A 23,122-nucleotide genomic window follows, 5' to 3' on the forward strand; every position below is an offset into this window, starting at 1 on the left:
TTCTAAAAATAAGACTCAGATATTGTTAACATTTTGATTCTAGTTTTGGTCAAGGCTTTAAGAGTGGTGCTGGAAAGATGACTCGTGTTTTAGGAGTATTGCCTGCTCTTTCACAGGACACAGGCATGATTTCCAGAACCAACATGGCAGCTAACAACCATCTGTGAGTGAGCTCCAGTGAATCTGATAGGCTTTTGACCTTTACTGGCACTTCATGTGTGTGGGGCATAAATGCACAGACATACATGCAAGCAAAACATCCATACACATTTAAAAGAAGTAAATACTAAACAAGCTCTTATCTTAAAAATCGAGGTAGTAAATATAGTTTTAGTTTTCTGTGGTTGCAAGAATTATATTTAAAAAGCAGCAGAAAAAAATGAATACAAGATTGGATAAAAGCAACTAAAGCACCCAGTAGGACCATCTACTAATAGAGAAATCTAATAGAGAAATATGGACATTAAAAGAACTATGTCATTTATAAAACCAAATATGAATTTTTAAGATATATTTAGAAGCAGAAGAAAGTTGTTACCTGAGATGCTATGTCAAGATTTTGAATTTTAAGTGAAAATTTTCAAGAATGAAAAAATTTAGTCACAGTCTGTTTGGATGCACACCTTCCTAGACCTGGATGGAGGGGGGAGGGCCTTGGACTTCCCACAGAGCAGGGTACCCTGACTTCTCTTAGGACTGGAAAGGGAATGGGGAGGGGGAGTAATGGGAGGGAGGTGAAATGGGAGGAGGGGAGGAGATGGAAATTTTAAATAAATATATAAATAAATGAAAAAAAATTAGTCATAAGTCAGGGCTTACCAACTCTGAGAATGTATAAAATTAACTGCAAATATTCTGAAATGAAACATGGAGAGAATGACAAGGTGAGTGTTTCAGGAGCTGTAAGCAATGATGGAGTGGGAGAGGAGATCAGAGAGCTATTGTAACATTGCAATGGGGACTCTTACAGAGACCAGTGTCCAAATTCCAGCTTTGCCTTTTGTTGTGAAGGGAGTATGATTAGTGTTTCCTGCAAAGGCAGCGCACGTTGTGACTTTGTGTCCAGAGTGGCAACGGTAGCTGCTGAGAAGCAATGGAACAAGTAAGAGAGCAGCTATTGTGGTTTAGTTCTAAAACATGACCATCAGAGCTCGTGTTAAACACTGTCACAGTTAAGGGACCTTGAAGGTCTTTGTCTCTGTTAATAGATGAGCTACTACTGTCTTCCACATTCTGAAAGGCATGAAATGGGCCTCTTTGTTCTGTCACATGCTGCTGCAGGGATTTTTCCACCTTTATTATGATAGTCTCATATGGAATAATTATACAACCTAAAAGGTATTAGATCAGATAGTGTCTTAAGAAGAGTAATATGGTATAACTCACAGAATTCCATCAATTCCTGTAGCTAAACTCCCGGTGAGATAATGGAGTGCTCAGTAAAATTATTTCAACAGTAAAAACCCAGTTGAATGTATGCTACATGAGGTCAATGCTTTGTTTTACTTTTTAAAAAAGACTTACATTTTGTTTTTGCGTCTGTGAAAGTGTGTGTTTCTGCATGAATGTATGCTGTATTTGTGTATGTGCTCACAGAGGCCTAGAAGGTGTGGGTCTCTGACATCACAGGCAGTTGTGAACTGCCAGATCTGGGTGCTGGGAACTAAACTCTTGTCCACTGAAAGAGAAGTACATGTTCATGCTTGTCCTGCTGGATGAGCCATCCTCTTAGCCCTGCTGACCCCTTTTAGTCTATCTTCCTGAGTGAGAAATTTCTAATTCCCAGAATATAATTTTCAATTAATTAACAGGTTTTTCAAAAATTAAAACTACATATGAAACAACTAATCATTGCAAATCACTCATTCATCATTTTGTCTCCAAAACTGGAAGAACTTGGGAATATATAGAAACTGATGGAGCATACATTTCTACCACAGTCATGAACACATATTATGATTCTTGAATCATTTTCAAAATATCATTTCCCTATATGGCTGAACAAATATATCTGAAGTTTCTTTAGTGTTATAGAAGACTTTTACTTGTAATTATAAAGAATCAGAAGTAAGATACTTGATTGATACGATATAATAATTAAATAATGTATTTATGTACAAATTCATGAGATAGTGGTTTTAGATCTTATCTAATATTCTTAATTACTTCTGAAAGAGTCTTTCATTCAATGGGTCCTTCTTATGCAAATGCTAATAATGTACAACATTAATGAGAAAAATGGGTGTAAAGGAATTTCTGTCCTACTTCTTCACAGATTTAATCCTAGTACCAAAAGTTGATGCATACAAAGAATGTGTCAGAGAATACGGAGAGGGCCTGCTAGGTGATTACAAATGATAACAGAAATGTCCAATCTCTGTCAGTAAAGTTGTATCTTAGATGGTTAAACTGTATACTCTAGTAAATTTTTGTGACTGGGTTCAAACCTAGGGAAGAATGACACTTATGTGAGTGTACTCAACAAATGGGTTGATTCCATTCAATATGCAAGATTCACTACGATCTTAAAGGTTATTTCATCATTGTCTTTTGATTCCTCTAAATACAGTGTTTTATTCTAAATGTAAGATATTCTTGATGATCTTTTATTTGAGTATTGCTCCCCAGCTAGTCGAAGTATTTGAGACAACCCTAAGAATACTATTTTCCTCTTTATCTTACCACCTTCCAACCATCACTGAGCACTCTGCCACAACCTCATTTCTCCACATCATCTTTTCTGTAAACCAGATTGACAGATAAAGCAGCTCTACAATAATGCTCCTTGGCAGAGACTGAGAATGCCCCTGCCATCGACTGCTCTCTTCCTCTTTAAGAAAAGGAGCCCTGGAATGTTCATCATATTGTCACCAAGAGAGAGCTGATAGCCCTTCTTTGATACACCCTTGGGCCTCTATTCTATTATATTTTGATAAATAGAATTTCTGTGACCCGCTGCTACAAGTTATTCTCCCCTACATAATACTCATATATTACTCATCAGAATGCACATATTCATACATTCACAAGTGAAATATTAAAATTTAAGTAAAAACAACAAAATCTAATCAGTCTGACACTAAGGAGGAATACAGGACTTATTCCAAGATGATGACCACTATCCTCACTTCTCATGATAGAAATTCACCTTATGTATCACCAAAGCACAGCTTTCTTATCAATGAATGAGAGACTCCAAAGATGGGGAAAGACCGAGGTTAAGCCACAACAGTCCTGCAGGCACTAGATAAGGAAGCAATGTGGCTATCACAGTATTCTCAGACTGCCCAATCAACGTGCCTGGAAAACTGAATGATGATGCTTCAGAACTTTAGGTATCATTTCACACTTGTAGGTCTTGCATGGTAATACCTTATCCTGTATTTCAATTCTAGCATATATCAGGAAGTTCACTAAGGGAAAATCACTGATACTGGTCATTAACACCTTCTGAATTTTATGTCAAACCTTCTATTTGAAATATTTTTCAAATAGTTTTACTGTTTTGATTACTTTAAAAAAGAATATTTAGGTGAGTAATATTACTTTAAAAAGAATATTTACTCAGTGAGTAAATATCTGGTGATGCATGCATTAGGGACTTACTTTGCATTCCTTGAACCAATAAAACAGACAGACTGGATAGTGGGTGTGAAGAAATGGGAGGTAAAGCAAGAAGAGTTCATGGAAAATCATGGGACAGGTAGATGGAACACATAATGGTTTAAACAAGAGTCCTTATTCAAACAAGGCAGAAGACAGGAACCATACTCAACACAGCTCTGATCTCTGCAAGTGTAGTATGGCACACCTGTTCTTGTATTCATACACATGCATGAAATATTATGCATGAGTTATATGCACACATTTGAATGTGGCTGACAGTGGAGGAGGACTGAGAAACCAAGGACAAAGGCAATGAATGTGAACTCTACAGCATGGACGGGCTCACTGTGAGCCTTAACCTTCACCTGGCGATGGATGGAGATAGAGACAGAGCCCCACATTGGAGCACCGGACTGAGCTCCCAAAGTTCTGATGAGGAGCAGAAGGAGAGAGATCATGAGAAAGAAAGTCAGAACCATGAGGGATGCATTCACCCACTGAGACGGCAGGACAGAACTAATGAGAGACCACCAAGTCCACTTGGAATGGGACTGATGGAACATGCGACCAAATCAGACTCTCTGAAAGTGGCTGATGGTGGAGGCTGACCAAGAAGCCAAGGACAATGGCGATGGGCTTGGTCTCTACGACATGGACAGGCTCTGTGTGAGCCTTGTCAGTTCGGTTGCTCACCTTCCTGGACCTGGAGGGAGTTGGGAGGACCTTGGACTCAACATAGTGTAGAGAACCCTGATGGCTCTTTGGCCTGGAGAGGGAGGGAGTGGGGGTATGGGTGGAGGGGAGGGGAGGGAAGGGGGAGGAGGAGGGGAGGAGATGGCAATTTTTAATAAAAAATAAATAAACTGGAAAAAAAAATAACAGGGATTTTTGCTTTACATTCATTAATATTCCCACGTATTAAGAACTTGTTTGTTTTGATACCAGACCACTCCAAAATATATTGATTTTATATAACAGACATTCTATCCTATACAACAATAATTCAAATATAAGAATGATAAAAACAACCATTGTAGGCAGGAGGCTGTTAGTTTGTTCCTGGCTGCTCAGCCCCAAAATAATCACACTGAAACCCTATTATTTGCAATATTCTCTGGACAATAGCTTAAGTATATTTCTAGCTTGCTCTTATATGCTATACTAACCCTTCTCCATTCATCTGTGCATTACCATGAGGTAGTAACCTATCGACAAAATTTCCCCAAGCTCCAGCAGAAGCTTCTGTCGACAGCAGCAGTTAGAGCAGCAGTAGGCGTCTCACTAACTCTGCATACTCTCTCCTCTTCTATCAGCTTGGAATCCCCGCCTTGCCCTATTCTGCTAAGCCACTGGCTGAAATAGATCTATTCATTAACCAATAAAAGCAACACATGGACAGAAGGACTTCCCACATGAAACAACCACCTTTGATTAGCAATAAATTTTTAGACTTAACTCAAACTTGACGATTTTGTCAGTACCGAACTTCATAGTAAACAAACACACCAAACCCTTATCTGTTTGGTTTATTTACTGTCTTTTTGCTATCTTTCAGTTAGAGGTGTTTTGTCCCTCCTCAAACTTAGAACCTGGACACTTCAAAAGAACCCATGGTTATAGTTTTGTCTGAAAAGAAGTTGTAACTACTCTAGGTTTCTCTGGAGTTTTTGGATAATCGGATTTCTTTAACTATAGATAGTAGTAGTAGACATCTAAGAAGTGATGTGTTCCACTGTGTGAATTATTTCGGGAGGGCACAATATAATGTTACTGAATTTTTTATTATTATTTTTTACTCCAAATTTTTCTAATTTGTAATGAATAAAAGTTTGTTGGCATCCATCAATGACTAACTTAAGGTGTCTGTGGCTATGATTAAACACTATAACCAACAATAAATGAAAATAAAATGGGAATGGAATGGCTTGTTTCATGTTAAAACTCCAGGTCACATTCTTTCAAGGCTGAGTCAGAAGAGGAACTCAAAAGAGGAACTTGGAGAGAGGATTTGGAGCAAATACTACAGAGGAACTCCTTTTACTGGTTTGCTTTGCCGCGCACCGCGCCCCCGTGTCTGTGTTCGGTGCGCTTGAACTCTGTTACCAAGCTTCCGGCAAGGGACTGGAGGTTAAAATACACACACACACACACACACAGACAGAGAGACAACGACACAGGTCATCCTTGAATTCCCCAAGAATGCCCCATTTATTGTGTTCAGGGGCAGAATATATAGAGATAGCCACGCCCCAGCCAAACCCACCAGAAACCACTCTGCCATCAGGAACTCCTGAAGGTCTCGTGCTCAGAACAGCTGTAGGCACTCAGATCAGGGGATTACAAGAAATTCAGGATCTGGGGTCTCACTGCTCCCAACATTGCTTTTTATGTCTTGTTCAGTTTGCATCTTAAATACCCGGCAACCACTTGCACAGGAGGGGCACCTCCCACAGTGGCCTGGACCCTCCAACAACGATATTTATTAAGAAAACACCCACTTCGCGGAGTGGGCGCTCTGGCGGCTCAGGCTGGAGGGCCCCACAGCGCTGCGCTCCATGGCTTCTGGAGGTGGTGTTCCTACTAATGAGGAGCAGGCTACAGGGCTGGAGAGGGAGATCATGATAGCCTCAGAGAAGGGACTGGATCCATACAATATGCTACCTCCGAAGGCAGCTTCGGGCACCAAAAAAGATCCTAATTTAGTCCTGTCCATCATCAACAAGCAGATAGTGGGCTGCATCTGTGAAGAGGATAACTGTACCGTCATCTGGTTTTGGCTGTACAAAGGCGAGACTCAGCGGTGCCCAAACTGTGGAACCCATTATAAGCTGGTGCCCCACCAACTGGCCCACTGAGCCCTGCGTTAACTTTTCAGAATGTGATGGAAAACTTCCCTCCAATAAACTAGATGTTGTATTGTCCCCACGCCCCCAAAAAGAAAACACCCTAAAGGCATGTTTTAAAACAATTTTATGGCTGGGCAGTGGTGGCACACGCCTTTAATCCCAGCACTGGGGAGGCAGAGGCAGGTGGATCTCTTTGAGTTCAAGTCCAGCCTGATCTACAAGAACTAGTTCCAGGACAGGCTCCAAAGCTACAGAGAAACCCTGTCTCAGAAAACAAAAACAAAATCAATTTTATGTAGACATTTAAATGAAGGTCCTTCTCAGACAATGTCTACTTTGTGCCAAATTCCAGCCAGTAGAATTAATATGCGATTACATTGCTGTTTAACTTTTGTCCATTAGTCTTAAAATTCTTTGATAATTCTTGTCTGAATGTTTTGTTACCCTGACTCATTTTTTAACAAACCATACTAATTAACATTTATTAATTAACCCAACTAATACTTTTCACTCTCATATACACAAAACACTGGATGAAGTTCAAAGGGTATTTTATCTATAAGGTAACAGCCTTTAGCACTTTGGAAAAATGCAATTTATTATAAGAAATATGCTTAACATTTAATTATATGGCTGGTAAAGTTTGAAATAAGGTAATAGAGGATCAAGAACAAAAACTTATACATTACATTCTTTCTTTTTTTTTTTTTTTTTTTTTTTTTTTTTTGTCCTAAGGAGTCTAGATGGCATTGAGTCAGGGATTCTAAAGGAACCAGCAGCTGGAACCACAGAGGAAATCCCTGGAGAAGTGAGTGAATGGTGTTTCCATGTGACCATGTGGTACACATACATGGTCCTGTCCACAGTTCAGTCACAGCTGGAGCTACATTTCATTTGTATTTTAAAAGTAAAGCTTACCTGAGGTTCAGATAAAACCGTCACCCTGACCAACCTCACAGATGAGGCAATGGTGACACACAACTTTAATCCCACTGGCCACACTAGTTTGCCAAAGAAACCAGGCAGTGCTGGTGCATGCCTTTAACACCAGCAATAGAGAGGAATATAAAATGGGAGGAGACAGTTCTCAGACACAGACTCATTCTGAGACTACTGGAGGCAGGATTGCCATTTCGGGCTGAGGTAGAGGTAAGAGCCATTGGTTGTCTGTTTGGCCTTTCTTCCTTCAGGTTGAACACCAATTTTTGTCTACGGGATTTTATTAATCGTGCTACACACAGACAACTGAACATGACATAATTCAGGATTTTCTCCTATGTGTATTGATGGAAACTGGTCAGTTCCAGTTCACTGTGAAATTCCACTATTTTGGTGAACATAGATATTTAAGATTTAAGGAGAGACAAAATTGCAGTTTTGAGCAGTGTTAAGTAAAAGTGAAAGCACACTACAAGTTGAAGAGATTAATAATATGATCGCCCTGTGGTGGTAACTGAGTCAAAATCTGATGAAATTATACTGCCTTAGATGTAATGCTTTTCTCGTATTTTCTCTGTAATGTGGTCTTGTTACTCCCCTATAGAAACATAAAGCCAAATTGCTCTTCCTCAGACTTTGAGCTGATTTTAGTAACCCATTTACACTATAATGAAAAATAATTCATGCCATATAATTTCTAAGTCTTGATCAAAGGTAGCCTTGAAGAATCTGTTCATATGTATCAACAGTTTTACTCTATGGATGTTTACTTTTGGTACTCAAGTCATCATGGGAAGATTCTAGAGTAACAGTGTTGGCTGAACAAAGATTTCAAATTTTCCCACATGATGTAAATAAAGAAACCTTCTTGAAATGGTGTTTTAGTGCCTAGCAGTTTAAACACCACTAACACACTGCACTGACACCAACTCGCTATCTCATCTTTTGAATCTTCCAAACCATACCACAAATATTCTCAGATAGTGAAAGACAAATTAAATTTTGTGACCATCAAGATTTCCAATCCACAGAATTAAGGAGGATGACAAAAATATTAAATTGTCTCAGGGTGTCTTTGCATGGTGCCTTAGTATTTGGAATAAGCAGTTATGAGATGATTTACTAGCCATGTTTATATTTTATTTTCACCTAACTGACATTCGTGAAGATTAAAAAACATTGTCTGATAGGTACCTAAAAGTTAAAATCATGTATTAGTGATAAATCCAAATTATTGGAAACTGGTGTCTCCCTTTGAGAGAGTAGTCATCATATCTAGTTCTGATCTTTCTTGATCATGGAAGACTAAGATAATTTGTTACTCCTTATGTATTACCAATTTTTATTTGGGCCAGTATGTTCTAATGAACTAAAATGAGCAAAATGACGGGGAAAGATTCAGTGAGTCTTTCTCATGCTTTCCTTTTCCTTGGATGCTGAGCCTGAAATTAGTTATTATTACTGAATATTGACTTGACTGACAGCAGCCCTGGAGAGTCATTCAACATACCAAGGACTTGTTATAAACAAGAAATTAACTATTATGCATTGAGCGGCTAAGGCTGGGGGATGTTTGTCACCACAGATTAGTCTTTTTTGCTGTGACTTGTCATACAGGGAATGCAGAAGGAGGACTTAGTTTCCATAACAAGTGAGTTAGAACCATATTTGTTGTTTTGTTTTCTTTTAATTGCATGGAAATTGGCTCCTGGGTGAGACCACCAATGAATTCCCTGGCAATTGCTCCTTTCAGCTTTTCTGTTATAAATAGTTCACAATATTTATTTAAAAGTTCCAAAACAGTAAAAATATATTCCAAGCATTACTTAGATGACATTGAATGTAATATGAGGCAAATAGAGATGTTGATACAGGAATAAACACGGTATTTTTAAAGAATGCATAAAATTCTATGGCGATCATTATCGATGAACGTGATTGCAATATTGCGTCATAAAATGCATGCAATAAATTGTTGAAGTACAATGTCATGTTTGAGACGGGTGTCTAGACCCTCTAGGAATGTGATTATGAAAAGTAAAAAAGATAACAAATCAAACATAGGACAAATGGGTCACCTCTGATCATGAGAAAGCTTTTCTATGCTGAGTTACGGTATGACCATATCAAAGTGTGTAAATGGGTAGCAGAGAGGAACTCAGTTGGACTACAACTCAAAACACAGAGAGTAGAGTTGAAGCAAGAATATTAGCCTCCTTTCTCATTGAGATGACCAACACATGGCAAAAATCAGCTTACAGGGGAAAGATTTTATGCTGCAAGTCTCCACCTGCTTCAAAGAGAAGTTTTCCTGGTGAGTGGTCAGGACCACACGCATATGTGGGTGGTAGGGAAATATTTCTATGTGGTTGCTATTGCACTGGTGCACTGGTTTCGAAAATTGGTGAGCGATTTGCTCGGTATCCACTAATAAGGGTGATTTTTTTCTCTTGTGGATCAGGTGTTAAGTACAATTAGAGAGTGGTTGGTTTTTTTTTTTTCTTTGAAAGGAAAGACAGATTTACATGGGTCTCCAGTTTGAGGGTGCAGTCATTAATGGCAAGTGATTACCACTTCTCTTTATCTCACTTAGAATATTTTTCATAGACCTGCCTGGAGGTTGTTTTTGCTTTTGTTTTTGTTTTTCTAGCAAGTTATTCCATATCTTGTTAAATTACAGTCAACAGTAAGTATTTCATAAGTCCAGAAATTTTGTTTGAGTGCTGTATCTACTTATAGAAAATTTAAAGGCAAATGAAATTGAATAGAACTTCATTTTGACAGGAGAGGTTTGGGTTATGGATTCATTTGAATAAGAGAAGTATAGTAAAATGTTATATTTAAGAATAAAGTCACAGGCCGGGCGGTGGTGGCACACGCCTTTAATCCCAGCACTCGGGAGGCAGAGGCAGGCGGATCTCTGTGAGTTCGAGACCAGCCTAGTCTACAAGAGCTAGTTCCAGGACAGGCTCCAAAGCTTCAGAGAAACCCTGTCTCGAAAAACCAAAAAAAAAAAAAAAAAAAAGAATAAAGTCACAGAAAAAAAGCAATACTTATATTTTCAGCATTGTCAAACTAACAAACATTTGAGTCCTGAAGAAGGGAAAATCTAAAATTAAGAAAACAGGATGTAGAGAAACATTTTTTAGGTGTTCTTGAAAAAAATTGTAACAATTTGTATCAGAAACGTTTTTGTCAGTTTGAGAAAAATGGAGAAATTGAAGAGAATGTTCATTTTGGCTCATCTGTATAGAAGTTTCTTTCTATGATTGTGGAACGATGCTACAGCTCTGTGGTGAAGAACGGTTATTGAAGTAGGGTATCTCACCTCGTGGTAGTCGAGAAGGAGAGTGAGACTGTGAACAATAGGCTGGGAAAGACACGTCTTTCTAGATGGGTCATGCTTCCTCCAGTTCTTCCCACTCCCTTCTAATTCTGTCATACTATGAATCAACCAGGGGTTAGACAACTTGATCTCTTGATTATATCAGCACCCCTGGATCTGTTAGTTTCCCAAAGTCCATCGACTGGCAACAAGTCTTGAACATGTTACCCATGAGCTTTGAAATCATATAGTATCCAAACTCTCATACAATTCTTAATACTAATAAACTCTTATTATGTTTTATTGAATAGTCTCCACCCACTTTTCTTTCTAATGATTTATCATTTAGTTTTTTCTTTGTTTTTTGTTTTTTTTTTTTTTTTTTTTTTTTTTTTTTTTTTTTTGCTTACCATTCTGTATTAGATGAGGTTCTTGAGGTTCTCCAGAGAGACAGATGAATAGACTATATAATGAGATAGATGAAGAGGATTTTATTAGGGAAGACAGATTAGGCAGGTAAGGATACTATGGTGTTCCATATAGGTCATCTAAAAGCTTGAGAACCTCAGATAATAATTTCCTGCATCCATCCAAATCTAAGGCCTCAAAACACAAAAAGTCAAAGAAGTACTTTTCCATATAAGGCATAAAGAAAAGTCCTTAAATATCAGAAAGTTGAATAAATTCTCAGGTCCTGCAGTTCTGAAGTCCGGAATTAAGCAAAGGACAGACTGACTTCAGAAATGATGGGTAGAGAGACAGACGTCTATCTTTACAGGGTACACACTGTAGTACTTTTGTAGTGGTCCAATATACACCAAGAAATTGTAAAAATTAAAACAGTGGGTTTTCATATTCATTACATTCAGAGCATATCGTTTTTTACCATATATTATGTTTTAATATGCAGCTTAACAATTTTTAATGATAAACATATCAGCATATTTTGAACCAGAAGCATTTTCTGAGTCCCGTATTTCTTGTTACCTGAGGAGCGTATGCTGAAGAAAAGAAAGGAAACAGAAGGCTTTGCCTGGATCTCCTGTGTGCCCTGAACATGCTCTGTGTCAGGAAGACAGGCTATTGCCACTGACGAGTTAGGTTTGTACTGCCTAAGAGAGCATATTTTTCTTTTATCTTATCTTAGAATATGGTCTTCTAAGGAAATGGCATTTTTATCTTCATTTTAATCTCACGAAGTCGTTAATGTACAATATCATTGAACAATCAACAAGTGACTGTATTCGTCACACTCTGTAGACTGGCGAGTTAATTATCTATGAAGTAAATTCACATTTGTTCTTGAACCTAAGAGACTGAAGGCCATTGTTTAAATGTTTCTGTTTTAAAATATTGTTAGATAATTTACTTAAAAATAATTTGTCTTGGAAGATGAATTTAGTTGAGAATTTCGATTTAAAATATTTCAAAATGAAATATAAAGTCAGTCTTTGCATAGGCGTCAGTCTGGAATCATCAAAGGTCCAAGAGACAATTGTGTTAAACTCCATTTTTAATGCTCTGATTTATTACCTCTGTATTCATGATAAATAATTTAAAAGGTCCTTGGTTTTTATTTTAACTAGTAAAAAATAAAAACTGAAAACTGAGGAAATAAAAAACTAACTTCTTTTCCTACACATATTAAATATTAATAATACAACAAAGCCTGAAAATTTTGGAATACCATATCAGAGGCAAGTTTCATCTCTGTTAGTGCTTTCCTCTGTTATTATTAAATAAAAACAACATTTTGAATTAGAAACATATGAAGTCTAATTTACTTATTTTCAGTTTGACCATTTTGACACTAAGTCAACAAGTTTCCCAGTGTTTTAAAACAGTAAAAACACTAAAAGACACAAAGATCATATAGCTCTTCAATGAGAAAAATAAATATAAGAGTACAAAACAGGATCATAGGCAATCGAAAGACTATGACATCTCCAAAGTCACACCAAGGAACATTCATTTAGATCTGTCTTTTAAAAGAAGATTCTAATAAATTTATGAACATTTTTGAAATTAATATTTAAAAAATAGAAAGTTGCTAATCACATTGTCATATGTTTTGTAGTATTTTTCTGCTGCCTTTTTACAATGAGAAAAACATAGCCTCCAAATAAGACACTGTTTTTTTTAAAAAAATATTTTATTCATTATATATGAACATATGTTATTATATATATATATTTGTGTGCATATGTGTGTGTCTGTGCACATGTACGCACACAGACACACACATACACACACCTAAATTTATAAATACAGTCAGTTCAGTTCCTATAGAGCTATTTGTATATATATTTAAGACATGGCCATGTTCTATTAGATACCAAACTGTGTGAGTCTCTTCCCTGGAGAAAACTATTCTTCCCACTCTCGGTATTGCTTAGTTGCTTATGGCTCTTTGTGTAAGCTTGAGACCTCTGTCCTAACACCCTTCCGTGTTAGCATATCTACCGATATTCTTGCTGTTCAGGTCTTCTTTAGGCAGCCGTGTTGATGAGAGCTCATGGGTATAGTTTCTCTGATACTTCTAGGAAACAAAATTTCACAGCATACGTATTGTTCATCTAAGTTTTATATTCTTTCCATGTCCCTTCCATTACATTCTCTGTACCTTAGAGGCAAGAATGTTATAGTTGCTTTGATTGTGTTTGAAACCATTCAATCTTTTGTTCTTTGCATTTTGATCACTTCTGATGTTCTAAAACGGTGTCTGTCTGTGGTAAACAGAATTTTCTTTGATAAGGGTGAGAATAATATTTATCTGTGGATATAAAGGTAAATATTTAGAAGGTAGTTAGGGATTATGCTAGTTCTTAAAGTAGTTGTTGCAGATTCTCCTACAAAATGCACTTCTTTAGCCCCAGAGAGTTCTCAACTTTACAGTATCGGACACGATTTTCCATTTATGAGTAACTTTAAGTCCAGTTAGAGAATCATTGGTTTACCACCAAGCTATGTATGTCACTATTCCACCTTTAGGAATATTTTGCCATGATGGCCACTGTTGTGGTAAGATTATTGCTTCTTTCCTTCCCATGACAGTTTAAATGGCAACTTCCAGTACCAAGAATGTTAGTCCTTAGAGAAGTAGCTTTCAGATAATATCCAGCTCAAATCCTCTGTCTTCTGTCTGTGCATGTTGTCTTCAACGACAGGGACTTAATCTTCATCTATAATCATCAACCTATATTTCAGGTGTCACTTGGACAACCCTGAGCAAGAACTCAAAAAGAAGTCTTATGCTTCATGTTTGGGTCTTCATTAGGCTGTTTCTGGGAGCATTGCCAGACCTGGTATGGGAATATCCCTGAGCCCACATGTGCAAATGCATACAGAGACTTATACATAATATTAGGTCCGTAGACAGTAATAAGATTTCTTATGATTTTTCAGGCATCCTCTCTGTGATTTCCCCTGCTCCCACTTCTTCTGTATGTATACCCCTTCTCCCTAATTAGATGTTCCTATCTTTCCCATTTACTCCTTTAACTAGCTCTACCTTCTGGATATTTCTTAAGTGTTAAATGATAGTTGCTAATGAATTGTTAAATAAATATGTGTCTTAACCATCAGAAAACCCCTGACTATTATTTACATAGTCTTCAGGGAGAATAAAATCATAAAAACCATTGTGTCTGATAAACATATTGTTTAAGTTCTTCCCAGTCAACAATCACAGTCTACTACATATTAGCATATTTTCAATCAATATAAATTAAAAATAGTTTATTCTAAATGATAGAAAAGCAGAATGGTTATTATGTTCAAGCATTGTTAAGTAATCAATGTAGGCAATGTGGTGAGGACCTTTCTCTTTTAAATGAAATGTGTATAGTCATGTTTCATATATATATTCTGTGCATATTTAAGCAAAGAAACTGCATTTTAATATTAAATTGCTAAGTGAAAATTCACATATAGGAAGCACTTCAATTTAGAACTTATATAATTGAGTATGTTCAGAATATTCAGTTTGAAGCATCTCTGGGATTAACAATTAGAATGTTTCAAAGTTTCATTCTGTCTGATTGCTAATTGTTGTCCAACTGAAACAATAGGCCTCGTGTACAATAACCATTTTAATATAAAAATGATGTTAATGTGGCAGCAATCATCCTATCTCCAAAACAGAGCGCTCAGCCTGCAGAGTTTGAGGGGAAAGTATAGTGAGTGCTATGTACCATAATGCTGAGATTATAACCTACCTCTAGTCTTTAATGTAGTTACTAAGCGATCATTTCTAGGAGATTTTATGCGAATACTGTTCATTAAGTTTGTATATATTTTAATAAACAAGAATGAAATAAAATACTGTTATGTTTTAAATAAATAAAGATTTTGTTTATGAAAATTAGAGAAAGATATGTCAGTAAATATTAAATCTATGGCACTGCCGAAAGAACAGTTGTATCTTTTTGCAGTCAAAGAACACATCCCATGTTTGGGGAGAACCTCTGTAAACAACAAGTGGTAAAAGAATAAGCTTCAATGTTTTCTTTAACCATAAGTTAATAAAGAAATAGATCAATTATCATCACCTTGAAACAATATTTCAACTTTTTTTTAAGTTTTAGAGAAAGTTAATTTTAAGGCAACGGGTGTCAAATAAGCATGTGGAGCACATTTCAACTGCTATTATCTATGGATTATTATTTTATTTGGCTATGTGTAACACAAAAAAGTGCTAAAATCTCATAAAAGAAATCTTGCTAGCATATAAGGATTATCTCCAACTACTGAAATGAAAAAAGCAAAAATGTGGAAGTATTTAAAGCGATTGTGAAGTTTTATCTCAGCTACTGAAGATATTTTAACTAGCAAGATTCCATTGATCTTCTACAAAGCTTTGTCAACTAAAGCTTTTTTCTTCAAATTGATTCTCCATTTTCTCTTCTCATTTCCTCAACAATGCACAGCAGGAATCACTGTCTACAGATGGAAAACAGGATCTAGCTCTAGGCATATGGATAAAACAAAGAAGCCTCGATTAAAGGGGAGGAAAAAAACTGCTGTTCCTATTTGAACTTAAAATTATTGATCTTGTCAATCAGTTACAAACACTGAGCTCCATTTAATTCAGTAATGAGCATTAATGGTATAGGAATATGGCTGAGCATTTTAAAAGTAAAAATAAAAAATGCAGGATAATAGTATATTGCTATTCTTTTTCTATAGTCCAGTGTCTCTTAGGGTGTGTTCTATTTCACAAGACATGAAGTCAGTCTAGAGTTTCTTAGAATTGGCAGGGCTCAGTGTAGAGCTCAGACTACTCATGTGTATTAAGAGGGGACTACTTCAGCATGGATTTTTCAAGTTTTTTCCATTTCCTTTAGATAAAGAGAAGAGCATTTGAATTAGATAAAAGCTAAAATGAAGGAGAAGAAAAGTGATCAAAGATACTAAGTGGCTGAGTGAAGATGATTTTTTTTGTAGCACTGCTCAATAGAGATAAGTCAAAGAACTGAACAAGGTGAAGGCATCATAGTCATTATTACTTGCTCTGAAGAAGAAATACAGATGCTATTGGGTGTTCCCAACACTATGCACTCTCACCTTCACTGACATCCATGCCCTGGAGCTCATCAGAAATTCAGACTCTGTCAAGCCTTTCCTTCAGTCACTGGAAGCATTTTGTTATTTCCTTTTTAGCAGGCTAGTAGCATTTGGAACTTACTTTATTGTAAGCAAAAAGGAACCTGGACTGACTGAAGATGATATGCATCATTCCTACAGGCAGAGCATACGTGAAGTCCCCAGTGAGTACTCTTCTATGCTTTTCCATAAACTCTGGATGTGAAATTCTGAATCTGCTTAATGTAGGAGCCAGCCATGATAAGCTAAACAGACCAGCCAAAGGAAGTTCTTTACTTCCAACCATTATCACCTGCCAAAGGACTCAGCCATAGATAACTTTAGTGGAGGCCTGAGTCTCAGTAGTTTACCCTGAAGCAACACCTGGTTGCAGGAAGAACCACAAACTGAAATTACCTGAGCACCATCCAAGAACAGACCATCCAAAGGAAATGCTTAACATTCCAACCGCTGTAGATAGGATCACCTGCCAGCACACACTCACCAGGACACCCCTCGACAAATGTCAGCCAATCAGGGGTCCTGAACCTCATAAACCCCTCACCTCCACCTTTACTACTATAAAAACCCAACTCTAACTGAGCTAGGGGCTCTCCAATCACTACTCCAATATGTTGGACATGTGGAGAGACCCAGTTTGCAAACTTGCATAAAATAAAGGCTCTTTGTTTTACATATGAGACTCGGTCTCCTTTCTGGTTTTTGGGGGACTTTGTGGATCTGGGCATAACATTTAACCTCAGGTTATGTGTGGTCATCACCAGCAAAGCTACGTCAGACAACTGCAGTGTTCCAACCAAACTGCAGTTCATGCTTCAGACACTTCTCCTTAACTGCTCACCTCACAATGAAGTCACTCCTAACTCTCCTTACTTTTACTTAATGTAATATAGACATGATTTGTGCTAATGAAGAGACATGGAAAAGCAGAAATATCTGATCAGAACATAGTTGATTCTATATTTTACTTATCTGAACTATGAAATTGTGAAACTTGCCAGCAACATTCATCATCATAAATACTTTGGCCCAGAAAGTTTAAAATTTCAATTTTAAGTTTGTAATCCTGGAAAGCATCGTACTTAATATAAGCTTTTTGTTTTCCCACAGTGTTAATTCAAAAGTAATTTATGTTGATGTCTCACTTTATGAATGAAGATAAATGCAAAATCAGTTTGTTGTAGAAGTCCCTTATGATTATCCATCGGCCCGTTTTGGGGGGAAGTAATATGTTAAACAGAAAATTAAATTAAATACATATTTTAACATTAAAAATATCCTAGCTGAAGCTAAAATCATCAGAAAAGTTTAGTAAGCTTGGTTTTATAGCATTAAGTAAAAGAACATCTCATAATTTTGAACTTAGTTTCTACAATCTTCTTCAAGAAATGATGTACAAAATCCAAGAATAAAAAATATTTTCATTGAGGTTAATCTAAAAAATATTCATATGCTAAATTCTCATTGTATGTCATTTTGTTTAATACAACAAAAATTGTGTTTTGCTGGAGAAAATATCAGCACTCTTATAATAAATGAGAAAAGATATAGGCCTTTGGAAAACTTCGGATTTAACAAGTAAGTTGAATGATTTTTAAAAAGCAAATATTCCCTTCTCTTTTTTCTCTTAGTTAAGTTTTATTTTCACGAAACCTACATGCCTTCTCATTAGTGACACTCCTAAGAATAGTAATTGTACATGTTCATTTTAATAGCTCTAAATTTTTGGGTCAAAAGAAATACACACACACATGTTTCATAGACATTTAAAATAAGGAATATGTTTTAAAGCCCTTGAAGTATCAGTACCCATAGTTAATCCTACATGCATGGCTTTGAACTATCAGGTATTTACGTAAGCATAGTAGAAATATGCAATATTATGAAGAAGAAAATATCAGGGAAGAAAAATTGCCAAGTTCAGATACATATAGATTCCATTAGATGGATATAGAAGCTTAATAATAAAAGCAAGAGTGTTATTAGAAAGAAGAGAACTACATAGAGCACAGAAAACTAGAATAAACAAAATTTAAATAAATAAAATATGAAATTAAAAAGAAAAACTACAGCTGGAAAACATATTGAAACGGGAATGAGAATTTGAATATAAAAATGTAGTTTGCACAGTATCAAAAATTATTGCTGATTCTTCACAATGTCCAATAGGGGTATTCATATTTTACCAGTGAGAACTCTGAAGGCATATGGACAATTTATTTTTCTGAACTGTGAAGGAAAGTGGTAGCCAAGAGGAAAAAATGCATCACACCAAGGGCAAAATTGAAAGAATAGCAAGAACCTGTAAAAAAAAAAAAAAAAGGCATCATAATGGCTCTACCACAGGATGAGACAAGTCATTCCAAGAGCACTAAGGGCAATTTAAATATAATTTCAAAGAGAGACATAGCAAGAGATAGCCTGCTCCCTTGGCCAGATGGTGGAACATTAGCAGATGACATTGGAAGGACTGAGTGACTATTTTGCTTCTGTTTTCTCAATCAGGATAAAAATGATATTCAAACTGGGAAGGCAGGACAAACAAGGAAATCCAACACTGACAAGCAAGAGATAGTAAGAAAGCACTTAGCTGCTCAATGCGCTCACATTACCAGACAGAGATGCATGACCTCCCCCAGGACTGACATTGTGTGTCGCTGGATGTCAGTGTCTGACTCACTGAGCCCATGTGTCTATTCTCTGTGGCTGCAGTGGCTCTCTAGCCCAGGCCCACATCTTTTCTTTTTAGAACTATTCTTAGACCTTTATCTACCCCTCCGTTACCCACCCTTCCTGGGTCTGCCTCTCTTTTCCTTAAGTTCCTTCTGTGATGAACTTTCCAGAAAAACCATATTCATAACCATCTACTTCTTACATGTTTCTCTGGATGTTTAAAATGGGCCTCTTCATGTCAGCATCAGCAAGGCCCTTCTAACATCTTTTCTTAGCATTTGATCTCATATCATAAAGCACCTGAGCTAACCGAGCTGCCCCTCTGTGCCGTGGCCCCCCGTGTTCTTGTCCATTGCAGCATTCTATCTTTGCTGACTTTCCTGAGCTTGGATGCTTCTGATAATATGTTTGTGGTAATTCTCTTGAGTACTTTGTTCTTTGTATCAAAGTAGCAAAATTTGGTATACTATGAATCTTCCTCTTTTATTTCTCAAAGGAATTGAGTATGATTTATGTATATTAAAATCTTGTGGCCAAATATTCTCATGAGTTAAATGTAACTTTTATTAAACAACTCAGTATAAATACAAAATTTTTAATATTCTTGATTTGTAAGATTATATGTAATATTTTAAAAAATAAGGTTTGTTTTAATTAAAAACATAAACATTGCATAGATTTCAGAAGGTAAGAATTATCTTCTTGTTTACCTATGTTTTGCCTGTGTACTAGTCCCTGTAACCGGAGGGAATCAATCCTGCTCATGTCTCTGGGTGTGCATGCATGCATATATCTGTATATGTGTTTAAGTTCACCTATCAACTTATGTGATTCGCCTCATTCTTTTTTAAATGACAAACTATTCCATAGATATGATCACAGCATAGAACAGGGAACAGAATGAATATAAGCAAGGGGAAGATTGTTCTTCACACAGCGAACCTAATTCTGCTGTGTCAAATTTATCATGATGCTTACCTGTAAGCAGGCAATGCTGTGGGCTGCTTAAATCAGTCTGTTCTTAGCCAGTTCCAGCTTTCTTGAAGGCTTCACAATGTAAGTTTCTTTCTTTGCTGAGACTGACTCTAGCATTTCAGGGACATTTAAGTATGTTTTCCACTAACTTTAGAACTAAGTGTTAAGAAGCATGGAATTCCAATATGCAAGACCTCCTAAAGAGAGAGCAAGGCTTCTGCCAAATCGTGACTGCATTTGCATCCTGACTTTTCAGGCATTCTGAGTGGGAAAAAAAAAACATGGAACTAAATTAATTGTGGTGATCATATATATGATATATATATATATATATATATATATATATATATATATATATATGAATGAGTGAACATCCACCAATAGAAGTGTCTCTAAATGTGCTTTGGTCTTTCATATCCACATCTCTTTGGGCAAAAAAGAAAGCAAAACAAAAAATTACTTACTGAATAAAACATCTATTAAATAGATACATATGCCGATGAGGCTAACACCGAAAGAACTATAGTTTGAAATTATCTTGACAAGGCATAAAAATGAAAACAACAAGAACAGCACAGAAATCGAGGTTCTTAAGCAGCTCAGGAGGGCAGCGTTAAGGAATGCCGGCAGCTGCTTTTCTGCCCAGTCATCACCATGTGATCCATTGTCGATGACAGTGATATTGGTGTCTAGCCTGTGAGTGGTCTGCCCAGTCATCCACACGTGATCTACTGTGAATTACATTGACATTACTGTCTAGTCTGCAAGTGGTACTGATTTCACACTGTGCAGGAAGTAGACTCTACTGGAAGGCGACCTCTTGCTCCACTCACCCCATTTGAGCAGGAGCATTTACAAACTGAAACACGTTCTGTAAATGATGAGTACTAAGAAGGATCACAGAAGCATGACCAAAGAGAAACAGCAGAAATGAATGGGTATATGTCTCCTTAGATGGGAAGAGACAAATGCAAAAATAATTCACAGGTCTCTGAATACTTGAAATTCTGTCTTTAGTGCAAAATTTGATGCTCTCTGAGGTGGTCTGGATTAGTGGATGCAAACTACAGCCCTACACCTAAGCTCCCTACACAGAATATTAAGACAGAAGTCAGCTGAAATGGAAAAGGAAACAAAGAATTGAAGACATTGTGCAAAGCAGCAAGTTTTCATCTTACAAGAGGTGACCACATCATCCAGAGCGATAGTTCATTGTCTGTCATTTGAGTAAATTTAGATTATCATGCAGAGGCATCTCTGAGTTTATCTATTAGAGTTCCTCCAGGGATTCACTGAGGAAGGCAGATCCTCTGGGAATTGGGTGTCACCATCCCCATCAGTTGGCTTCCTGACCTGATTAAAAATGAAAAGGTAAAGGTGTACCAGTGTTTATCCTTCTCTAAATCCCTAAGGCTGGCGCTCCATGGTGCAAGCATCATGCTCTCACTTCCGCAATACAGGTACTCTTACCACCACACGACAAGAAAGGAATGCTCAAACCATTAGCTAAAATGAGCACTTCTGTCAGTTGCTCTTGTTGTGTGTTAGGCCACAACATTGAGAAAAGTAAACACATTTTGTACTCAGAGTCTTGTGTTGACTGTTAACTGATCTAAGTGACTGTCAATAACCATAAAGATTTTTTTTGTAAAAATAGTGTCCTTAAAATAGCTAATGTGAACAGTTCATAATATGCTTTTCATATGCTCCTTAAGTCTATGATATGAAACATTTATTTAATCATAACAACCTGGTCTGCTGAATCAGATTTTTATTACCCCTAAGGCTTAGAAGTACCACACACTTATCTCTAATTTTGCAGGCAAGTCATAGTAAAGCCGGCCACGTACTTCTGTGTCACTGCTTTTAAACTTCATGATGTCCATAAATGGAGCACACATTTTATTTACAAAACACATCACCTTTGCACAAGTTTAGATGCCTGGCTGCCAGTGAGTGCATCTTGTCCTTTAATGAGTATCAGTGCTATTTTTGGTGGATGTTTATTAACCGTCTGCACATCATTGGGTGTTCTAAGAATAACAGCTGCAGGTGCTCTTGAGTTAGAGACCATAACTGTTTCTGTGACCCTTAGAGTCTCATTCTGAGAGGGTATCTCCCATGTTAACTGAATTCTTTCTGTGTCTAGCCTACATGCATTGGTAGTTCAGAAAAATTTTAGAAGGGATACAGGCTACAAAGAGATGATGGTTTCAAATTATTCTCAGTCAATTATAAGCTACATTGCCTTTGGGCTAGATCTTAATCTACCTAGGTATAATTTTTCTCACCTACAGAAATATGAGAACAGTAACAACATTTAGAGATATAACATGGTTGAAATAATTCAGAGCTGCAGAGAAGGTTCTTAGGGCAGTAAATGACACATGGCAAATGCTAGATAAATGTTCGCCATTCTTGTGATGATGGAGGAGGTGACATCTGCCAATGTGATGCTCTGGATACATAAGAAGCAGCAAGCAGATGTGCACTCGTGCACAACACAAATCATGACAATAAACATCAGTGTGCTTACACTTCTGCAGTGCAGTTAACAGAATTTTAGCATCGCAATCATTTCTTTAAAGTATTGTAACCAAAATATGTTTTTCTCAGTATTGAGTGCTATTCCATAAATTGTTAAAAATTCTCATCCTCACTCAGTTTCTTAGTGACGGCCACAGCTGCACAGCAGTCATTGACTGGCCTGGCAGCTTGAAGGTCAAGGGTGCAGTGTCTTTAGGTCCTCGGCACTTCAGCATTTAGGCCCTAGTCCAGTCAATTTAAGACTACAGAGATTTGTTCTTTCTTCTGAGACAAGACACAGCAGGCTCTTATCAAGCAGTTGTCCCCAGGGAAGAAAACTCCCTCCAGGACAAACTAGCCAACCACATCAAAAAAGGGCAAGCGAGGGCCAGTCCCCTACGTCTCCTGAGTGAACACGTAGAGTTATGAAAAGGCCTTCAGAGTGTCATGATAAATAAGTGGAAAATAACACAGAGGAGGGTGTGTGGGATGATTTAGCAGACAGCTGGGCCACTGTGGTTGGTCGTCAGAATCTTGAGTGGTTTCTTAAACCTTATGGCCAGAACAGCAAAGAATTTTGAGAAAAGACAATGGCCTTGGAAAGGTCGTTTTCTCAGATATACACTGG

General features: G+C 37.1%; 1 protein-coding gene across 1 annotated transcript; it reads left to right on the forward strand.

Moving 5' to 3' along the window:
• The first annotated feature begins 2,238 nt into the window (after positions 1–2,238).
• LOC119800700 (cytochrome c oxidase subunit 5B, mitochondrial-like) lies at positions 2,239–6,461 on the forward strand. Its single transcript, XM_042054143.1, is given in 4 exon segments — positions 2,239–2,344; positions 3,599–3,703; positions 6,042–6,153; positions 6,155–6,461. Coding segments are annotated over 4 exon segments (630 nt in total).
• The last annotated feature ends 16,661 nt before the right edge of the window (positions 6,462–23,122 follow it).

Source organism: Arvicola amphibius, chromosome 14 (assembly GCF_903992535.2).
Source record: "Arvicola amphibius chromosome 14, mArvAmp1.2, whole genome shotgun sequence".
NCBI classification, from domain to species: domain Eukaryota; kingdom Metazoa; phylum Chordata; class Mammalia; order Rodentia; family Cricetidae; genus Arvicola; species Arvicola amphibius.